We start from the raw sequence: 17,725 nt of genomic DNA on the forward strand, positions 1-17,725 counted from the left end.
CCTCAGTGTGTGTGTCCAGTCGTTCCTCACAGTAGAGACGACCCTGTGGAGTTTTCTTGTACACACCAGTTGTTTGTGTCCTCGTGGCCAAATAAACACGTCAAGTCAATTTCCTTCATCATGAAACATTTAAAGCCCCTGTGTCTCTGAGGTACCAGGTCTGTCTCTGCTGTAGGGGGCGCTGGTGTCAACATGACCTTGTTCATTTGACCCAATGACTGTAAAGAGACGAGTATCCAGAAATTAGGCTTGAATATCTAAGACACGAACGCTGCCATCTTGTGGCAAAGATGCAGCGATCGGGGCATGGAGCCACAGTGTCGAGGTCCACTCCCTCAACCAATCACGAGTCTCAGCTCGTTATTTAACGTGCACTTTGAGGAGCAGGCAGTAGGTTTATGCTGCAGCCGGCCATCCAGGTGTTTTGGCTTCACCTGTAAAAGCTAAGACGTCGTCCATGTCGACAGAAAGAACAATCAGTACTTTATTTTTCTGGCAGACTCGTCGTCTCATCTTTAACGTCCACTCTCTGGAGGTTTTTTGTGAGAATTTGTTCATCATGTCATCCGAAGCCTGAGCTCTCGTCTTGTGACACCTCAGCGCTGGCAGCGATGACAAACCTCGCTGACGCCAAGTACTTTTAATTTGGCGCCGTCGGCTGTTTAGCTCTGATACACGTGCCATGTTTCGTTTTTTTTTTTTTTTAAGGATGGTTGTCAGGATCTGTCCGTCACTTTAACGGAGCGCTGTGCTGGCAGCGGCAGAGAGTGACAGCACGCCAGACCGTCCTGTTTGGCAGTCACAGGTGTTGACTGTGGGAGGATGCAGTGTGTGTGTGTGTGTGTCTGTGTGTGTTACCACCCACTGAACGCCAACTGCTGGTGGATTTGTCTTCGCTCTTCAGATCAGTCAGGGTCACTCGCGTCACTGGCTGATTTATTAATGAGACAATAACATTTAAATTCATCCGTTCGTCCATTTTATCCATCAGTTAAAAACTTTGTTGTTCCTCACGTGTGTTTTCTGTCCTAAAAATTTATTTTTAAGTTTATATAAATATTTAATACTGTCGGAACTGAATTAAGGTTTTGAAGATAATTTCAAAATAATGTTCTTCAGACTTCAGTTGTTGTTTGTTGTCATTGTTTTCTGTTGTTTCCTTTCAGTTCTTCATTGTTTTTCTCAAATTTTAAATCAAAACTCACTTTTAAAAACAGAAGGAAAGTAATGAAATATCATTAGGTGAGCGTGTTCAGTAACCATGGCGACTGTCCCTCGCAGGAAGTGATCCGGAGCCTGGTGAAGAGGTACGTGGCGGCCATGATACGCAGCGCCAAGACGGACGAGGGACTGACGGAGGAGAACTTTAAGGTGAAGGAGAAACAGCTGTTGTTGTTGTTACCGACTGTGGCTGTAAATAATGTGATTTTGAATAACCACCCGACATCACCTGACATCTCTGAGCCCTCGCCCAAATTCTCTGGCTCCGATCGATACCGACAGCTCGCCATCCTCGAGAGTTTCTCTGCTTTATCCAAATCTTCTGGGTCATAAATTATTCTGATGTGATTTAACAGCCGGGGCTGCTCCCATGATGCCTCTGGATTTGGATTTGGCTTTGAAATGGAAAGTTCCTATGGGCTTGTAAAATCAACATCAGGTGCAGATCAGACTGAATCACTATGCGCGTGTGTGTGTGTGTGTGTGTGTGTGTGTGTTAAAGTAAATCACTTGTGTTATTCTCTGAGGAGTGAAGCTGTGTTTGGATCCCATATTGCGATATAAGAACAATCGATGTAGAAGTAAACACTGTGTGTGAAGATATTTTATCATCTTACATTTTATTTAAATCAACATTCTGTAACTCGACTTGAGTAGAAAAGATAGATTTTCATTTCAGAAACATAATTATTTTGTAGAGATTATCAATAATAATTTCTCTCTCTCTCTCTTTTTCCAGGAGTTGAAACAGGACATCTCCAGTTTCCGCTACGAGGTCCTTGATCTCCTCGGCAACCGACGTCCTCCCCGGCGACACTACTCTTCCTCCAGCGAGACAATGAGAGAAGATGGCGCCATGGCCTCGGAGGATGACAGCGAGTCGGGGGATGGCGGCAGCGGAGGAGGTGGTGGGTTTGGAGGCCAGAGGTCAAAGGGCGTGACTTTCATGACCCCGCTAGAGGATGAAGTGAGGCCGGCGGCCACGCTCTCTGTTTCGGCTCTGGTGCGCTCCATCTCCGGGATGACACGGATAGAAGGTGGGGGAGAGCGAGAGGAGGGGGAGCTGGAGGAGGGCATCGGATGGGGGGAAGAGGAGGAGGAAGAGGAGGGGATACCAAAGAGTAATGGGCTGAAGACGACCGTCATCCCTCCGTCCTCCACCAACGTCCTCCCTCTGCCATCGTCATCATTCTCCTCGTCGTTCTCATCGCCATTCGCTCGTACGAGGAGTCGTCTGCAGCGCATCTCAGCTCCCAGCACAAAGACGGACTCCTTCAAACGCCTCTCCTACCTGTTCTCTCGCTCCAAACGCAAAGCGCCACCCATGCCTCTTCCCCTCCAATCTCCGCCCTCCTATACCATTTCAGACGGGTTGCTCCGCCCCCTTGGGAGCCACAGCCACTCCGACTTCGGACTCAGTGACGTGACCAGAAGCGAGATCCACCTGAACGAGGTGGGCCGCTCAGTCGACATCAATAACCCCTCATTCTCACCGCGGAGAACGAATGGGCGGGACTCGCTCCTGAACCTGCCCCTCCCACCCCCGTGCCCCTGCCAATCCCTGCACTGTGCTTCCAACATGTCCGAGTCCAGCTCTCGCCTCCTGGACTCCAGCGAGGACGTTTTCCAGGGCGTAAGCATGGGAGGAACGGGCGAGGGCGGTGTGGACGGCGGAGGGGGAAGAGGAGGGTTGATGATGATAGGCGGGTGGGTGGGGCCATGCGACGATGTCATAGAGGACAGCTGCGAGGTCATAGAGGACTCGGTCACCACGCAGCTATAGGAGCAAGGGACGACCAGACTGTTTTTCTTTGTTTGTTTGTTGCAAAATGGAAAAATACGTTCAGAGCGAGTGGAACAGAGAGAGAGGTGGGAGGGGGAAGAGTTCTTCAGTCTAGAACGATGTTCTAAAGGCCGGTGTCATCGACCGTCCTCGAGTGGCAGATTTTTATAAAGACAGTTTGTCACCATCTCACAGACACAGTCACACGCCCCGTACGAGTTAGCAAACAGGCTACATGGCAAGCAGGCGCTAAAACGTGGCACATTAAATAAAGACGGACGACGCGTCTCCACTTTCCGGAAATGAGGCTAAAATATCTGGGATTCAAACGCTGCTATCTTCTGCCAGTGATGTCATGTGGAGTCGGAGTCTGTTCAGCAGCGGTGTCGTGATTTGTTCATCATGTCATCCGAAGCCTGAGCTCTCGTCTTGTGACACCTCAGCACTGGCAGCGACGACAAACCTCGCTGACGCCAAATACTTTTAATTTGGCGCCGTCGGCAGTTTAGCTCTGACACACGTGCCGTGTTTTGTTTTTTTTTAAGGATGGTTGTCGGGATCTGTCCGTCACGCCGGCTCGACCAATCACGCGTGAGAGGAGGCGTGGTTCATGGCCACCAGGCCGTGACAAAAGCGATTTTGATTCACTTGTGGGAGCGATCGTGTCGTCCATCTTTATTCACAGTCTATGCATGTTACCTACAGAGCTGTTGAGTGGACAGACTAAGCTAACTGAGCCCGCTGGTGAGCTAACACGATAGACTCAGTGCGATATTCCAGTTGTTCTGGAATGTGAGATTTTTGCAAATGACAAGTCCGGGCTTCAAATGAAAAAGTTCATCACTGACCTTGAATTAGTTTCATCAACGTCTGTTTCATCGTGTTGAATCGTTTTAAAGCTGCTCAGGGTTTGTTTTGTTGTCGTATCGCAGCTGACGTCTGACCGACCGAGCTGCTCGAACGTCCATCTTTTTCGTGACACTCGATCAAACCGTCTTTATAAACGTCTGCCACGTTCCACGCATGCCACAAGAGAACAACAGAGGACGAGATCTGAAAGGGAAGTACACTTTTTTTTTTTTTTTTCCTCTGGGAGATTTGAATGCGCATGATGATTATTATGGAATTAACCAGGAGCCAAAGCAACTTTCCACGAGGGAAATATTCGAAAAGATTCCTTCTGTTTTCCAGCTGCCATCTTTCCCTTTAACATCACGGAACAAAAATGGAATCACATCATTTCAAAATCTCTGGAATTAGATGGAACGACCGTTAAACTTCAGCCAAATGAGACAGAACAAGTCCCACTTTATACTTTGCAAAAAAAAAAAAATATATATATATATAAACACGTATATCAGGAAGAATGGAAATGGAATAACTTCCCCTTTAACGCTTCATGGATTTAAACATTGACCGAATCACTGGGATGGAATGGAAACGGCATGGAACCATTGCTCTGCTGTCGATAGCCTGCACCCTCTCTCTGCATCAACAAGGGCCAAGGAACTTTATTTTATCCTAATAACAGTTACACTAGTAATAATAGTAATAAGAGACTTTGAATATTAATAATAATGATAATAATAATGATAATACTGGTTTCTAAAGACTGTGTTTGCTTCTCTTTGAGTTGCCTGTGTTATCCTGGCTTCTCGTTCAGCTCTTCCTTAATAAGTAAACTTTAACCTGATGAAGACAAACGCGCGGTGATATCTGTTGTGAGCGGGAGGATGGACGGATGAGTGGATGAGTGGGTGGAAAGGAGGAGAGGAAAGAAGAAGCAGGGAGAGATGATTGAAAAGGAACGCAGGACGTTTTCTGGAGGAGAGGTGAGGGGACGAGTAGAAACGAGTTTGCCTTTTTATCTATTAGAGGAAAAATCTATTTTAAAGGGAAATTTCACCAGAATTTCATCATGACTTTTTTTATCTTCTTCTTCTTGAAGTCGCTCGGTGCGGCGACTTCAAACGGTTGGCATGAGCAGAGGCTGTTGAATTTTACTCTGGTTAATATACGACTGTCAGCAGTGAAGTAGAGAAATTATGCATGTCTGATCACACACACACACACACACACACACACACACACACGAACACACACACTCTCTGCTGATGTGACGAGCAGCTCCCGGCCAAATGTTTTGCCCTTTATGAGATCTCCCTCGTGTCTTCATTCCCATCCCTCTTCCTCCCTCCATTGTTTTCTCTTCCTCCCTCCTCACCTGTCTCTTCCGAACCTCTTCCATGATCTCCACCACACACACACATACATGCTGTAACCTCACCCCCCCTCCGGCTGTCTTGGCGTCAGAAAGCCTCGACCCGCCTCTGAATTACTGTTCCCCAAAAATGTCACGGTGTAACCATGGCGACCTGATTTCTCGCTCAGCGGCCTGTAATGATAATGTCACATTCGGTGCCGGAGAGTCAGACGCCGCCGGGCTCCTGTCGCTGACTGGCAGCGGCGAGGGGGGGTGCAGCTAAGTGGTTCGTGACGACAGACTACACAATTAGTTTCATGTCACAAACCACTGAGACAAAAACTAAAAAATGACACCAGCAGTAGTGTGGACGCCAGGCGTAACCATAGCAACAGTGATGAGTTTAAATATTAGTGTGGACGCGGGCTGACAAAGATGGAGAAGTTGACGGGTGACCCTAACCCTAACCCTAACCCTTTCCATCCGTCCGTCAATTGAGCAGAATCAAAATTCGGACGTCCCATAAAGGTCTGATTCCCGAGGTGTGCCCTCTAGTGGAACACTCCGGTAACTCTCCACTGGTCCAACGGACCAAAGAGCAGGAAGCTGCAGCTGCTCGTCACTTCATCGCGAGCTGCAGAGGAAACAGAGCAGGAAGCAGAGGGCGGAGGGGATGGGCCCGGGTCTCCTGGTTACTGTGGCAACCAGACTGCGTGTTACAACCTGATAATCAGGGCCTGCGCCAGAGGGGTCTCGTAATCAATCACACTTTATCAATTGCCGTGACGACCATGGACGGACTCTGCGGGGTGTCGTCTGGGAGCCGAGGCAGAAGATTGAAAAAAACTGAAAAGACCCAGAAAGGGGTTTTATTTTGAAATACGTCGCATAATGAATGGTCAGGACACACACACACACACACACACACACACACACACACACACACACACACACACACACACACACACACACACACACACACACTGTATTGATCATCTGAAAGGTTTTATTGAAGTTTCAGTCGTCACCAAAGCTTCAGGTTCTCTATTGATCCCGTCAGAATCCATAATTAAATTCTGTTAAGCCTGTGATTGATACAGATGCAGGAAGTTAAACTGGGACATTTATCAACTTTGTCAAGTCAACAAACAAATTCAAATCCTTTTCTTCATCAAAACACAATCGAGCTTCGTGATTCGATCACACGAGGACTCAAAGCTTCAAACTCTCTCGTGTCTCAGGACTTTGTGCGTTTGCATTTCCACTCGCCTCCGTTGTTCAAACGTTAAACATTAGCTATCTAATGAGAACGCCTGATGACGTCATGTGGAGTCAGAGTCTGTGCAGGTGCGATCGTGACGAGTCGGTCTCACCTGTCGATCATGAAGTCTCACCCAGCTTTTATAGCATCAACTGAAATTTGGAGGAAGAATAAATATGTGACGTTCACTGAGGGTAGAGTTTAAGACTTGTACTGCAGCCAGCCACCAGGGGGCAGTCCAGATGTTTAGGCTTTTTGTGAGGCGTCATGTCGTCTCATCTTTATCTCTGTTTGCTAATCTGTTCAGTAAGTCTGAACTGTCGGCACGTAATATTTCAATATCGATTCACAATCAAACCCATCAAACAGTTCGTCATGTTCATTTAGTGGTGAAGGGCTGAAATGATTTGTCGAGCTGCTCATCACACACACACACACACACACACACACACACACACACACACACACACACAGTATATTACAGTACATGTATATGAAATCATTCAGGTTCCCCTCTCACCTTCTAAAGGGATTTTGAGCTTTAAAAATAAAAACCTGTCCTAGTTTTTCTTTGATTTGTTGGATTTCCACACGGATGAATGTATGACTGTGTTATTTTTCTAGAAGCGGACGGCTAGCGCACGTTGTTGACTCTTTAATAAAGGCATCCTTAGAAAACTGTGGTCGGACTGTTTATTGTTGGAGCCTCTGGAGTAAGAAGGTGACTTGTGCTGTTTTTCATTTTCTCTCAGTGAAGAAAACTTTAAGACAAACATGAACACAAGTTTTTCATTCCGACTCTTCTCTTTTGGAATGAACACAGATTATTTTACCAGTTACACTAATTTAACATGAATTTATTTTACTGAAAACCTTGAAAATGTATTTAAAATGTATAATTTACAACCAGAAACTTTTCTCTTTCGTTGTATTTCCAGCTCTGTGGGCAGCGATGAGGACTTTATTCACATTAATGTGTAAAACAACAAAAGAATAATATCTTTCCATCACCTCTGAAACCTGGTTTTCCCCCGTCGCTGTTGTTAATGAGACTTCTTTCAGTTTTGCAGATGGACGGACAGCCGGACTTTGGTTTGTGAGAATGTGGAAACCTGTGGACGTTTGGTGCTTTTGAAAGGTGTTGAATGGAAACTTTATCTGTTTGAACACAGAGAACGTGGCTGTGGCTCGTCCTCGTTGTGTCGGAGTCTTTTAACGACACGAGGCCGTCGTGTCACAGTCTCACTTCAGTGTTTAAACGGATGAAAGCTGCGTCTCTGTTTGCTCTTTTCATTTGTGTGTTCAGAGCAGCTGAGCTTTTCATCAACCTGCATCATCCCAATGTGTTTATTATCACGGCTGAATAGAGGAGCAGCAGAGAGAGAGAGAGAGAGATGGAGAGATGTGAGTTTTTCTTTATTTAACAAAGCCCTTGCTCGCCCGTTGTGTGGGCAGCACCGCTGAATAAAAAACAGCTTTCATCTCCCTCTCTCTCTCTCTCTCTTTCTCTCCTCTACATCATCCTCCCCTCCACCAACTCAGTGTCAAGTCCTGCTATGAGACAGTCATCTCTGTGTGTGTGTGTGTGTGTCGGGGGGGATATTACTCACATTACAGGGACAGTAAATAATATCTTCTGGTTAAGGCATTCAGGTTTTAGGTTCAGATTAGGGTGAGTTTAGATTAAGGTAAGGATAAGTTTAAGTAAAACTAGGTTTAGGTTAAAATAAATTAAAATTAAGGTTAAATTTAGTTTGGCTCTAAGGTTTGGTTAAGTTTTAGGTTGGTATAGGTTGAGATAAAAGTAAGATCAAATTAGATTTACATAGAGATTAAGGTGAAGATAAGGTAAAGGTTTAATTCAGGTTAAGATAAGAGTGGTAAGGTTTAGCTTTAGTTTGAGGAGGTTGGGTTAAGGTAAGGGTTAAAATAAATGTAAATCAATGCAAGGTCCTCTAAAGTCCTGGAGGCAAGTGTGTGTGTCAGTGTGTGTGTGTGTGTGTCAGTGTGTGTGTGTGTGTGTGTGTGTGTGTGTGTCAGTGTGTGTGTGTGTGTAGTTCAGCAATAAACTGAAGCACCTCTCAGAGAACTATTATTAAACTACTGTGAAACGCTTTTATCTCACTGTGCTGTGTAACACACACACACTGACACACACACACACACAGTGTTTGATGTTGATGAACTATTTTAATTTTATCTCATTAACTGGTGTAAAACTTTACTCTTTTTTTAAAGTTAATTTTCAATTTAATAAAAACAGAAAATCAGCCTCATTTTAGAGAGAGAGAGAGAGAGAGAGAGAGAGAGAGAGAGAGAGAGAGAGAGAGAGAGAGAGGTGAATGTTACATCACCACCTGTGTACTGTACTTTGTGTGTGTGTGTGTGTGTGTGTGTTGCTCCCTCTGCTGGTTGAGACTGAACATTGCTAAAAACCAGTTTATAACATGGAGGGACATGATCACAGGCTGAAGACAACAAATACAAATTAAAATGACAGCAGCAGAATGTTCCTGCAGCAGAGTCTCATGTTCTCATCAGTGTAACGAGAAGGAAGCACTCCTGTGACACGTGTCACCAGATCTCTGAAGAAGAGGAGCAACGTGCTGCTCGGCCTCCAGACGTCTGTCTGTCTTCTACTGGGTGAATTCACACTAAGAGATATTTTATACAGTTGAACAGGGTTAGAGCTCCTCTCTCTCTCTCTCTCTCTCTCTCTGCAGTGTCGTCGTTGAGGGGCCTCGATGGATCGTCCACCGTGGAGAGAAGTTAGTTCCAGGGCCTCCAACGTCTCCAGGATCTGAACAGTGAGGGGCCCGGGGCCGGTGAACGGTTTTATTGATCCAGCTGACTCAGATGTTCCTCCTGCCTCTGATCAATTTATTGATTTACTCTGAAAAGTGATTGTTTCCTCTTGAGTGCAGGACTTTTTAAATGTCCTGTCGCCTCTCTCTCTAGTTGCTTCTCCTCCTTTCTCTTCATGTCACCTCCCTTCTTCTTCTTGCTTTGATTTATTTCCCTCCATCCTCTTGTCTCTGTCTGTCCGTGTTTTGTTTTAAAACTATTTATAAAGTTTATTTGAAAGGTTTCATAACTTTTATCTGACACCATCATTCATTTAAATCCATAAATCATAAATATGTATTTACAGTAAAGCGTAATGTGTTATTGTTGTTAATTATATTGTTTCTTATGATAATTACTAAAATATATTTATATTATTGTTGTTGTTTAAACTTATTTCCTCGTGTCCTGTCTGTCTCCTAAATTCTCATCAGAGTGAGACATCTCGCATCGTTCTGCTCTGTGACCACTCCCCCGCCTTCCATTGGTCCACCTCCGCCTCTCTGATTGGTCGGGGGCGGCGTCCTGAAGCGGAAGTGTGGACCCGTACCCGGAAGCAGCGGAGGAGGATGTGAAAACAGAGAGAACGGAGAAAGAAGGAGAGAAAGAAGGAGAGAAAGAAGCAGAGTCTCCTCCGGTTCGAAAACACAGAACGAAGCGTTTTCATGTAGAAACAGAATCAAAATGATTTCAGCCTCGTGCGCGTGTTTGTTTCTGGCGGTTTGTTCGGTGGCAGCGGTGAAAGATGGAGGAGACGATGAGTGGGTTCATCTGCCGAACAAATGTGAAGGTAACGATCTGAGGAGGAGGCAAGACTTTACTGAGACACATTCAATGGAGTCAGTTTTATTATGATTAAATATCATTTAATATCATTTAATATGATTTAATATAATTTAATATCATTTAGTATCATTAAATATCATTAAATATGATTTCATATCTGCCTCTGGTGAAGGGTTGTTCATTCAATTCAACTTTATTTGTATTAATCTTTATATACATGATCACAAAGCTCTTTACATGGAAGATCCAGACCTTTAGAGAGGGGAGGGGGGGGGGGGAGGTGGAAGAGAGAGGGGGGAGAGAGAGAGGGGGAAAGAGTGGAGAGAGAGGAGAGGTGGAAAAGAGAGGGAGGAGAGAGAGAGGAGTTGAGAGGAGAGATGGAAAAGAGTGGAGAGAGAGGAGAGATGGAAAAGAGAGGGAGGAGAGAGAGAGAGAGAGGAGTTGAGAGGAGAGGTGGAAAAGAGAGGAGAGAGAGGAGAGGTGGAAAAGAGAGGAGAGAGAGACTAGTTATGATGTAAAGCCGTTATTATATATCGGACCTTTGTTCTATTACTACTGATAAAATCTCATTGTGATCATTATTGATAAGTAACATCAATTTTTTTTATTGTTCATTTGCCAAGAATTCTACCTGTAAATAATAATAATAATAATAATAATAATAATTATCATTACTTATAAAAAACCTTCCAACATAAACTAGTATTAAAGTATTAAAACATGTCAATTGTTAGTTGCATCTTAAAAATCTTCACTTCTAAGAAGCTGGAACAAACAGTGGATGAATCTTTGCAGCTCTGTGAAACTGTGTGTGTGTGTGTGTGTGTGTGTGTGTGTGTGTGTGTGTGTGTGTGTGTGTGTGTGTGTTCAGTCTGTAAGTTTGTCAGCATCGAGATGAAGTCAGCATTCGATGAGACGGGGAAGACAAAAGAAGTGATCGACAGGAACTATCGCTTCATCGACAGCAAGGGGGCGCCACCGATCAAATACGTCAAGTCGTAAGTGTGTGTGTGTGTGTGTGTGTGTGTATGTGTGTTATCGTCATCACTTGTGAAGTGTCTCCATTTTGTGGTGATTTCATATAAACTAATGCAGAATAAGAAAAGACAAGTTGAAAGAACATGATTCAGTTTAGTTTTTAGAAGAAATGAAACCTGAGGTGTTAGGACAGTTTTAATACACACACACACACACACACACAGACACACACACAGAGGTTCAGTTCCTGTGGAGGGACTTATTATAGAACAGAGAAGCTGTTAAACTGATCAGTGGTGTGAAAACAGAAGTTTCAGGACGAACGCACATGAATCCCCGAGACGTCTTTGATAAAGAAGTTGAGTTTCTGTCTGTCTCCAGAGACCTCCGATTCATCGAGGTCATAGAAAATGTGTGTCAGAGGCTGCTGGGGTACAATCTGCACAAGGAACGAACCGGCAGCAACCGCTTCGCCAAGGTCAGTCTGTGAGTGTGCGTCTGTCTCGTCCACAGTTTGTTGTTTGGATTCATCAGGTTGTGTTGAGCTGCAGTTTGAAGTCAAGATGGAAACTGTGATGGGATGAAATTGTGGTTTCAGTGTGAGTCAGTGTAAAGTTTCTTCTGTGGTCCGTGTGTGTGTGTGTGCAGGGCATGTCAGAGACCTTCTCCACGCTTCACGGTCTGGTGAATAAAGGCGTGAACGTGGTGATGGACATTCCATTCGAGCTGTGGAACGAGACCTCGGCGGAGGTGGCCGACCTCAAGAAACAGGTGCGAGAACAGAAACGACAAAACGCTGCCGCTAAAATATTGAGATCTTTATTTCGTCCTTGTTTTAATTCAGAATCTTGATTTGTACGTGTGTGTGTGTGTGTGTGTGTGTGTGTGTGTGTTTCTCTCTCTTACTCTCAGTGTGACGTGTTGGTGGAGCGATATGAGGACGTGATTGAAGACTGGTATAAAGGAAGCCAAGAGGAAGATCTGACCACGTACCTGTGTGAGAAACATGCTCTGAAAGGACAAGACACAGGTAACACACACACACACACACGCTCTCCTGTCCTCCTGCCTGTTTACCAGCTTCTTTTCCTTTCTCATGTTTTTCTCTCCTTTATTTCCCCCCCCCCTTACATTTGTGCTCCAGCTTGTCTGAACGAGGAGTGGGTGGCGAAGAAGAAGGGCGAGCAGGCGACCATCGCGGAGGATAAGAAGAAGAAGAAGAAAAAGAAGAAGGGGAAGGACGGAGGAGAGGGGGGAGACGGCAGCTCGGAGGGAGAGAAGGCGGCCAAAAAGAAGAAGGAGAAGAAAGTGAAGAAGAAGAAAAAGAGCAAAGCTCCGGTGGAGAAGAAGGACGGAGGGGCGTCGTCGGACGAGGAGATCCAGCCTCAGGTGCCTCTGTCCGGGAAGAAGACGGAGCTGTGAGGTCAAAAATCAAACTCTCGCCTGACGCTTCTTCACCCGAGGCTGAAACATGTTGCACTGTTACATCGGTTTTCTTGTTTATCTCAGTTTTCAGGTTTTTAACAGAATCTCTGTCGTTCAGTTTCATGACATCATCATGTCTCTGTGGAATCTTCAGAAACCTTGAAGCGATTCTGCTTTAATTCGTCTCTGTGGTTATTTTTATTGTCTCTACTGAAAACATTCTGTTGGTCAACTCGTAAACACAGAACAAGCAGGAGGATGTTCTCACATCAACTGAAAATGAATCAACGATCTGGTTTGTTTTAAATCATTCTTTAATAAATACTTGTTCACTCTGGAGAGAGAGGATTTTCTCTGTTTTATATGAAAAAGGGAATTTAGAAACTCCAGCAGAAGAACAGCGAACATTTCTCTCCAGTTATTATAAGTAAAATATTCATGAATTATTGAAAAATCTACTGTAAATCAAAATGTTAAACTGCCTTTTTTCTGATTATCTGAAAATTAGAGTCAAAGTACTGTGATGATCTTTCTTTCTTTTTTATCTCAGTTGAATCTGAGTGTTTTTTTTTGTTAATGTCTTCTGATGAATAATGTGAATTTTTTGTGTTTGTTGCTTTTTGCATCTTTGTCTTATCTACTGTAAAAAAATTCCATTCCAACTGAAAACTGAGATTCTTTTTTAATTTGTTTTGAAAATGTAAAGTATATTTCCAGCTCTGAGGTACCGTCATGATGAAGTGATATTTTATTGAAACATAAATAGACGAGGCTTCTCCTGGTGACACCTAAAATATTTAACCTTTATCATCTGCTAATGCAAAAAAATGATTCATGGTTTATTTCAGTTTAATTTTCTGGCAGCATTAAGCTCTTGAGGCCTCAGTGAAATCCCCTCCCCCCCCTTTTTTAAATTTAATTTTCATTTATTTGTGTTGCTGTAATTTTCCATTTCTCGTTCTGTTTGTTTGCTTGATGTTGAAAAGCTGCTATTTAAGGTGTGTGTGTGTGTTTCTATAGATTTGTATTCAGAAGTAAGATGCTGGCTGTGTTGTCATCAATAAACACAGGTCTTAAAAAACACGTCATACATGTGGTGTAACTTTATAATTCATTTTTTGTTGTTTTGTAGTAATTATATCCAGTCATATAACTATGTGGATGTAATGTAGAAGTTTGACCACCAGAGGGAGGCAGAGGTCTGAACTGACCATTAACTCACTTACAGAGAGAAAGAAAAAATAAAATAGAAATAAAATTATTGTTAAAATTAACTCACGTGTTCAACATGAAATAAAACCTGTTTTTATCAGTTTTATCAATCATAGTAACGAACACAGAGTTTTTATTTAAACTATTTTCTTACAAACAGACACGTAGCAGCCTGTAGAATTCTTTAGCTCATCAATTCTCCGATGAAAAGACAGTGACGCAGTAAATGATTTGGAGGAGACGATACAGGGGATTATCACATGACTGTAACTGTCGGCAACAGTCGGTCGAAACTTTAAATAAAAGCTCCAGTTTGTGAGTTTTTTTTTCTATTAGCATCCATTCGAGTAACAGAGGTAAGAAATAATTGATCTTAAACACAATCGGAGATGTTTCAAATCCAGAACATCGTTAAACACTCGTTGACATCATCAGAAACTGTTTCCTGAGTTCAACTTTTTTCAGAATCAAAAATAATTTTTTTCTGAATTTCCCCAGAATGAGTCTCTAGTAGGCGTGGTAACTGACGTCAGGGGGCGGGGCTTCAAGGGTGAAGATTCCTCTACCCATGATTCCTGACTGCAACTCACCTTTAGCCCGGCTGCTAAGTAACATTAGCTTAAAATGATCTTAACCGAATTCAAGTTTACGTGGCAACACTTTTACAAAGTCCGAGACAAAATGGCGTCGAGGACGCACCTGCTCCCGCGCTTCTGATTGGAGGCGGGGACACAACACGTGATCACCACATGTCTGAGCAGGAAGAAGAAGAAGACGAAGAACACGTGTGTTCACTTGACAGGAAACGGACTTTTGTTAACTTGTTGTGTTTACAAGATGTGAGGAGACGATCTGGATCCTGGTAACTTCTCAGGACGTGACGTCATGGACCCGTCAGGTTCCTGTCGTCATCACAGGTAAGTGTCACGAGCTGTTTTCTACAAACGTGTCAGTTGATGATATTAAAGTTGTCCGATGAATCGATTGGGTGAAGAATTTAAAGTCTAAACACATTGATCGATGAGGGAACAGATAATTAGCTGCAGCGATAAGAGTTTGTTCTGTTGCTCTGACTCCAGATGTGTTGATGCAGCTGCGTCTGTCCAGATGTGTCCTGATGTTGAGATGCGGCCGCTGTGTCAGGACTGTTGCCATGTGGGGGTGTGATGAGTCTGTGTTTGTGACGCTGGTGTTCAGCATGAACTCAGAATTCTGAGTCAGTCGGTGAAGTTTTAACACAAATATCACGATTTGTTTATCTGAATTTATTTCTGGGTTTTGGACAAAAAAAGGAAAATGTAATGATGATGTTTGTGGATGAAAAGATGATTTGAAGATGAGACCTGAGGTGTCTGAGGAGATGAGAGCTGGCTGCAGGATTTTATAAACTTGTTGACTCTGATAATTGATTTGATGGATTCTGGGACTTGAAGTTCTCTGGATTGAAATCTGTTTTACACAGCTGTGATTTGCGTTTTGTCTTTTTTAATGTTGTAGTTTTGGTTCATAAATAATATATCAAAAATCAGCACAGACAAATAGTTACAGTCATAATAAAATATTTTATACAAATGGGAGTTAGATGTTTATGGTGATGAGTTAGATGATGATAATGGTTACCATGTAATACCTCATACAACCTGTGGGTGTCACCACATCACTGAAGTTAATATTTCACCTTGTTACTCACACTCTCACACACTCACACACACACACACACACAAACAAACACACACACTCACACACACACACATCCACTTAAGCTGAGACAAAATGAAATTGTGTGTGTGTGTGTTTCTGAAGTGAAGAGTGAATTCAACACATATTGTGTTGCTTGTGTGTGTAAGAGCACAAATACTGTGTGTGTGTGTGTGTGTGTGTGTGTGTGTGAGGTGTTTATTTGTTGAATAATTCACAGCTGGGTGTTTGTAGAAGTCTTTGTGGCCTCAGAGCTCCAATAACACAGGACAAATATTTTCACACACACACTGGTTGACAGTTTATTTGGACACTGGCCAGTGAAGATGTACAGAGAACAAATGTGGAAACACACACACGCTCCATGAGTTACCTGTGGAGAGCCTTCAGTGCCTTCATGTACACCTCATACCATCGTGATGAGGAGCAGCAGTTTGTTTTTAGTTAAAGGAGGAATACCAGCAAACAGTACTGAGCATTGTGTGTGTGTGTGTGTGTGTGTGGGTGTGTGTGTGTGTGTGTAGGGGGGGGGGGGGATCTTAAGAGCGAGAGATGAAGAAGAACGAGATGTTTAAAGGAGTTTAATGAGATCATATCTGATATTCTCACCCTTCATGAACCAGTGGGACAAACTCCTTCATATCTGGAGCTGCAGGGGCTCAAATCTAAAAATTTCCACGTAAACCAAATCCATTCTCTCCTTCAGTTTAGAGGTGGTTGGTTGTGTTTCTATGTCACGTAGGTTAAACAACAGACAGGCTGTTCTCCTGTTCGTCACTGTGAACCAGGAGCTGACCTCGAACGCTCCATTACTCTACAGGCAAGAGACGAAGAGGAGGAGGAGGAAGAGACGGAGGGAGATAAAAAGCCACGAGGAAGGCAGAGAAAAAGGCAAACGAAAAGAGAAACCGACACAAACACTTAATAATTTCTTTTCCCTTGGAGTGGACAGCCGCAGCGCTCCAATTCATCTTCGTTCTCCTCACAGCGGTGTGTTCAGAGAAGGTCAAAACCCGGAAAATAGGCTACACACCAGGCATTTTGTCACCAGACACCCTTCACCTGCTTCCCAACACCAAGGAGCCGCACACAACTGGGACACGGCCGCAGCCAAAAATACATCAGGTGGAGCAGATCATCAGCAGCAGCGCTGAACGCATTTTCACCACATTCGTTCTGCTTTTACGCCGCGTTTGTTGTCCTTTGAGGGAAACGCAGAAGACCGAGACGAGGTGACATTTTGTTGCGTTTGTGTCTGTTCACATGTGAAGCGGTGCCGAGGACACGTCTCCGTCACAGGAAGTCCAAAAAGTTCAGTTGTTCAAAAACAATCAAATAATTAAAGGAGAAGATAAAACACGAGGCTGCGCTTGAAGATCACGTCACAGCTGATTATATCCCGAGGCTCCTCCCTCAATCCCGGCTCCAGCGGTAGGAACCTTCCCGGTCCAACATTTCCCAGGATTCATTGCACTTCGGTGACGGAGCGTTCTTTTCATCATCAAACCGTCTTGACGGGGATTTCGCTCACGACGGATCTCTTGATCTCAGTAACTCTGCTTGTTTTCATTGCAAAACATCCGCACACGTCCGCTGTGATTGTGTTTCCCGTGTGTCGCTTTTCCGACTTCTGCGGTTTCGTTGTTTTTATGTCTTTCTCTTTGTTGTAAACTCTCCGTTCCTTCCGCAGCAGATTTCAGCTCATAACAGACAAAATAAAACGTCGTGGAGTCGAGGTGCAGCAGTGCAGGGAGCGTCGGGTCACATTTCCAAACGCACCCTGAGCCCCGAGCCCCGCGGAGACGCCGCCGCCGCCGCAACGACACAAATGGCTGCGTGGCATTTAGAGCATAAAGGTGTGACATGCAAGCTTCACACTCACTGTCTGTCTATCACACGCACATTTGCATACACACACTGTTACAGCCGCCGCAGGGCCCGCCATTAATAACAGCTGACCTTTGCACGTTTAGGCTGTGTAATGATAGTAGAGCAGACCTGACAACGACACATCACACCTCCCTTTATCTCGTGTCCGTCCCTCTCTCCATCCTCCCTCCACTTTGTTCTCTCTTCCATCAGGAGACACGGGCGTTGGTTTGTTATTTAAACGTCGTCACATTCGTTTGTGTTTGAGGAACCAGGTTTTACTCATATTTAATTATTTCTATAATATTTCCATAATCAGTTAATACAGATTCCAGCTTTTCATACATGAAGATTTGCAGCTTTTGTCTTTCATGTGTCGTCTTTTTAAATTATATTAAATTCTGCCGGTTTGACGAAACATCCAATTACAATTTTTATTATTAAC

General features: G+C 43.9%; 2 protein-coding genes across 3 annotated transcripts in view; both read left to right on the forward strand.

The window, feature by feature from the left end:
- trpc5a (transient receptor potential cation channel, subfamily C, member 5a) overlaps positions 1 to 6,935 on the forward strand; it is a 76,430-nt gene extending 69,495 nt beyond the window's left edge. For both annotated transcript variants that reach the window (XM_069519038.1, XM_069519039.1), the window contains 2 exons: positions 1,282 to 1,371; positions 1,961 to 6,935. In XM_069519038.1, coding sequence (XP_069375139.1) covers positions 1,282 to 1,371; positions 1,961 to 3,004 — 1,134 coding nt within the window. In that variant the 3' untranslated portion in view covers positions 3,005 to 6,935. The remainder of the gene's footprint in view (positions 1 to 1,281; positions 1,372 to 1,960) is intronic.
- A 2,821-nt stretch (positions 6,936 to 9,756) lies between these two features.
- On the forward strand, positions 9,757 to 13,584 carry cnpy3 (canopy FGF signaling regulator 3). Its single transcript, XM_020110411.2, has 6 exons — positions 9,757 to 10,102; positions 10,970 to 11,096; positions 11,458 to 11,554; positions 11,725 to 11,847; positions 11,989 to 12,106; positions 12,221 to 13,584. The coding sequence occupies exons 1-6, from the start codon at positions 9,997 to 9,999 to the stop codon at positions 12,496 to 12,498; spliced, it is 849 nt and encodes a 282-aa protein (XP_019965970.2). The 5' UTR covers positions 9,757 to 9,996; the 3' UTR covers positions 12,499 to 13,584.
- The last annotated feature ends 4,141 nt before the right edge of the window (positions 13,585 to 17,725 follow it).

The sequence above is a fragment of the Paralichthys olivaceus genome, chromosome 22 (genome assembly GCF_024713975.1).
Source record: "Paralichthys olivaceus isolate ysfri-2021 chromosome 22, ASM2471397v2, whole genome shotgun sequence".
Classification (NCBI taxonomy): Eukaryota; Metazoa; Chordata; class Actinopteri; order Pleuronectiformes; family Paralichthyidae; genus Paralichthys; species Paralichthys olivaceus.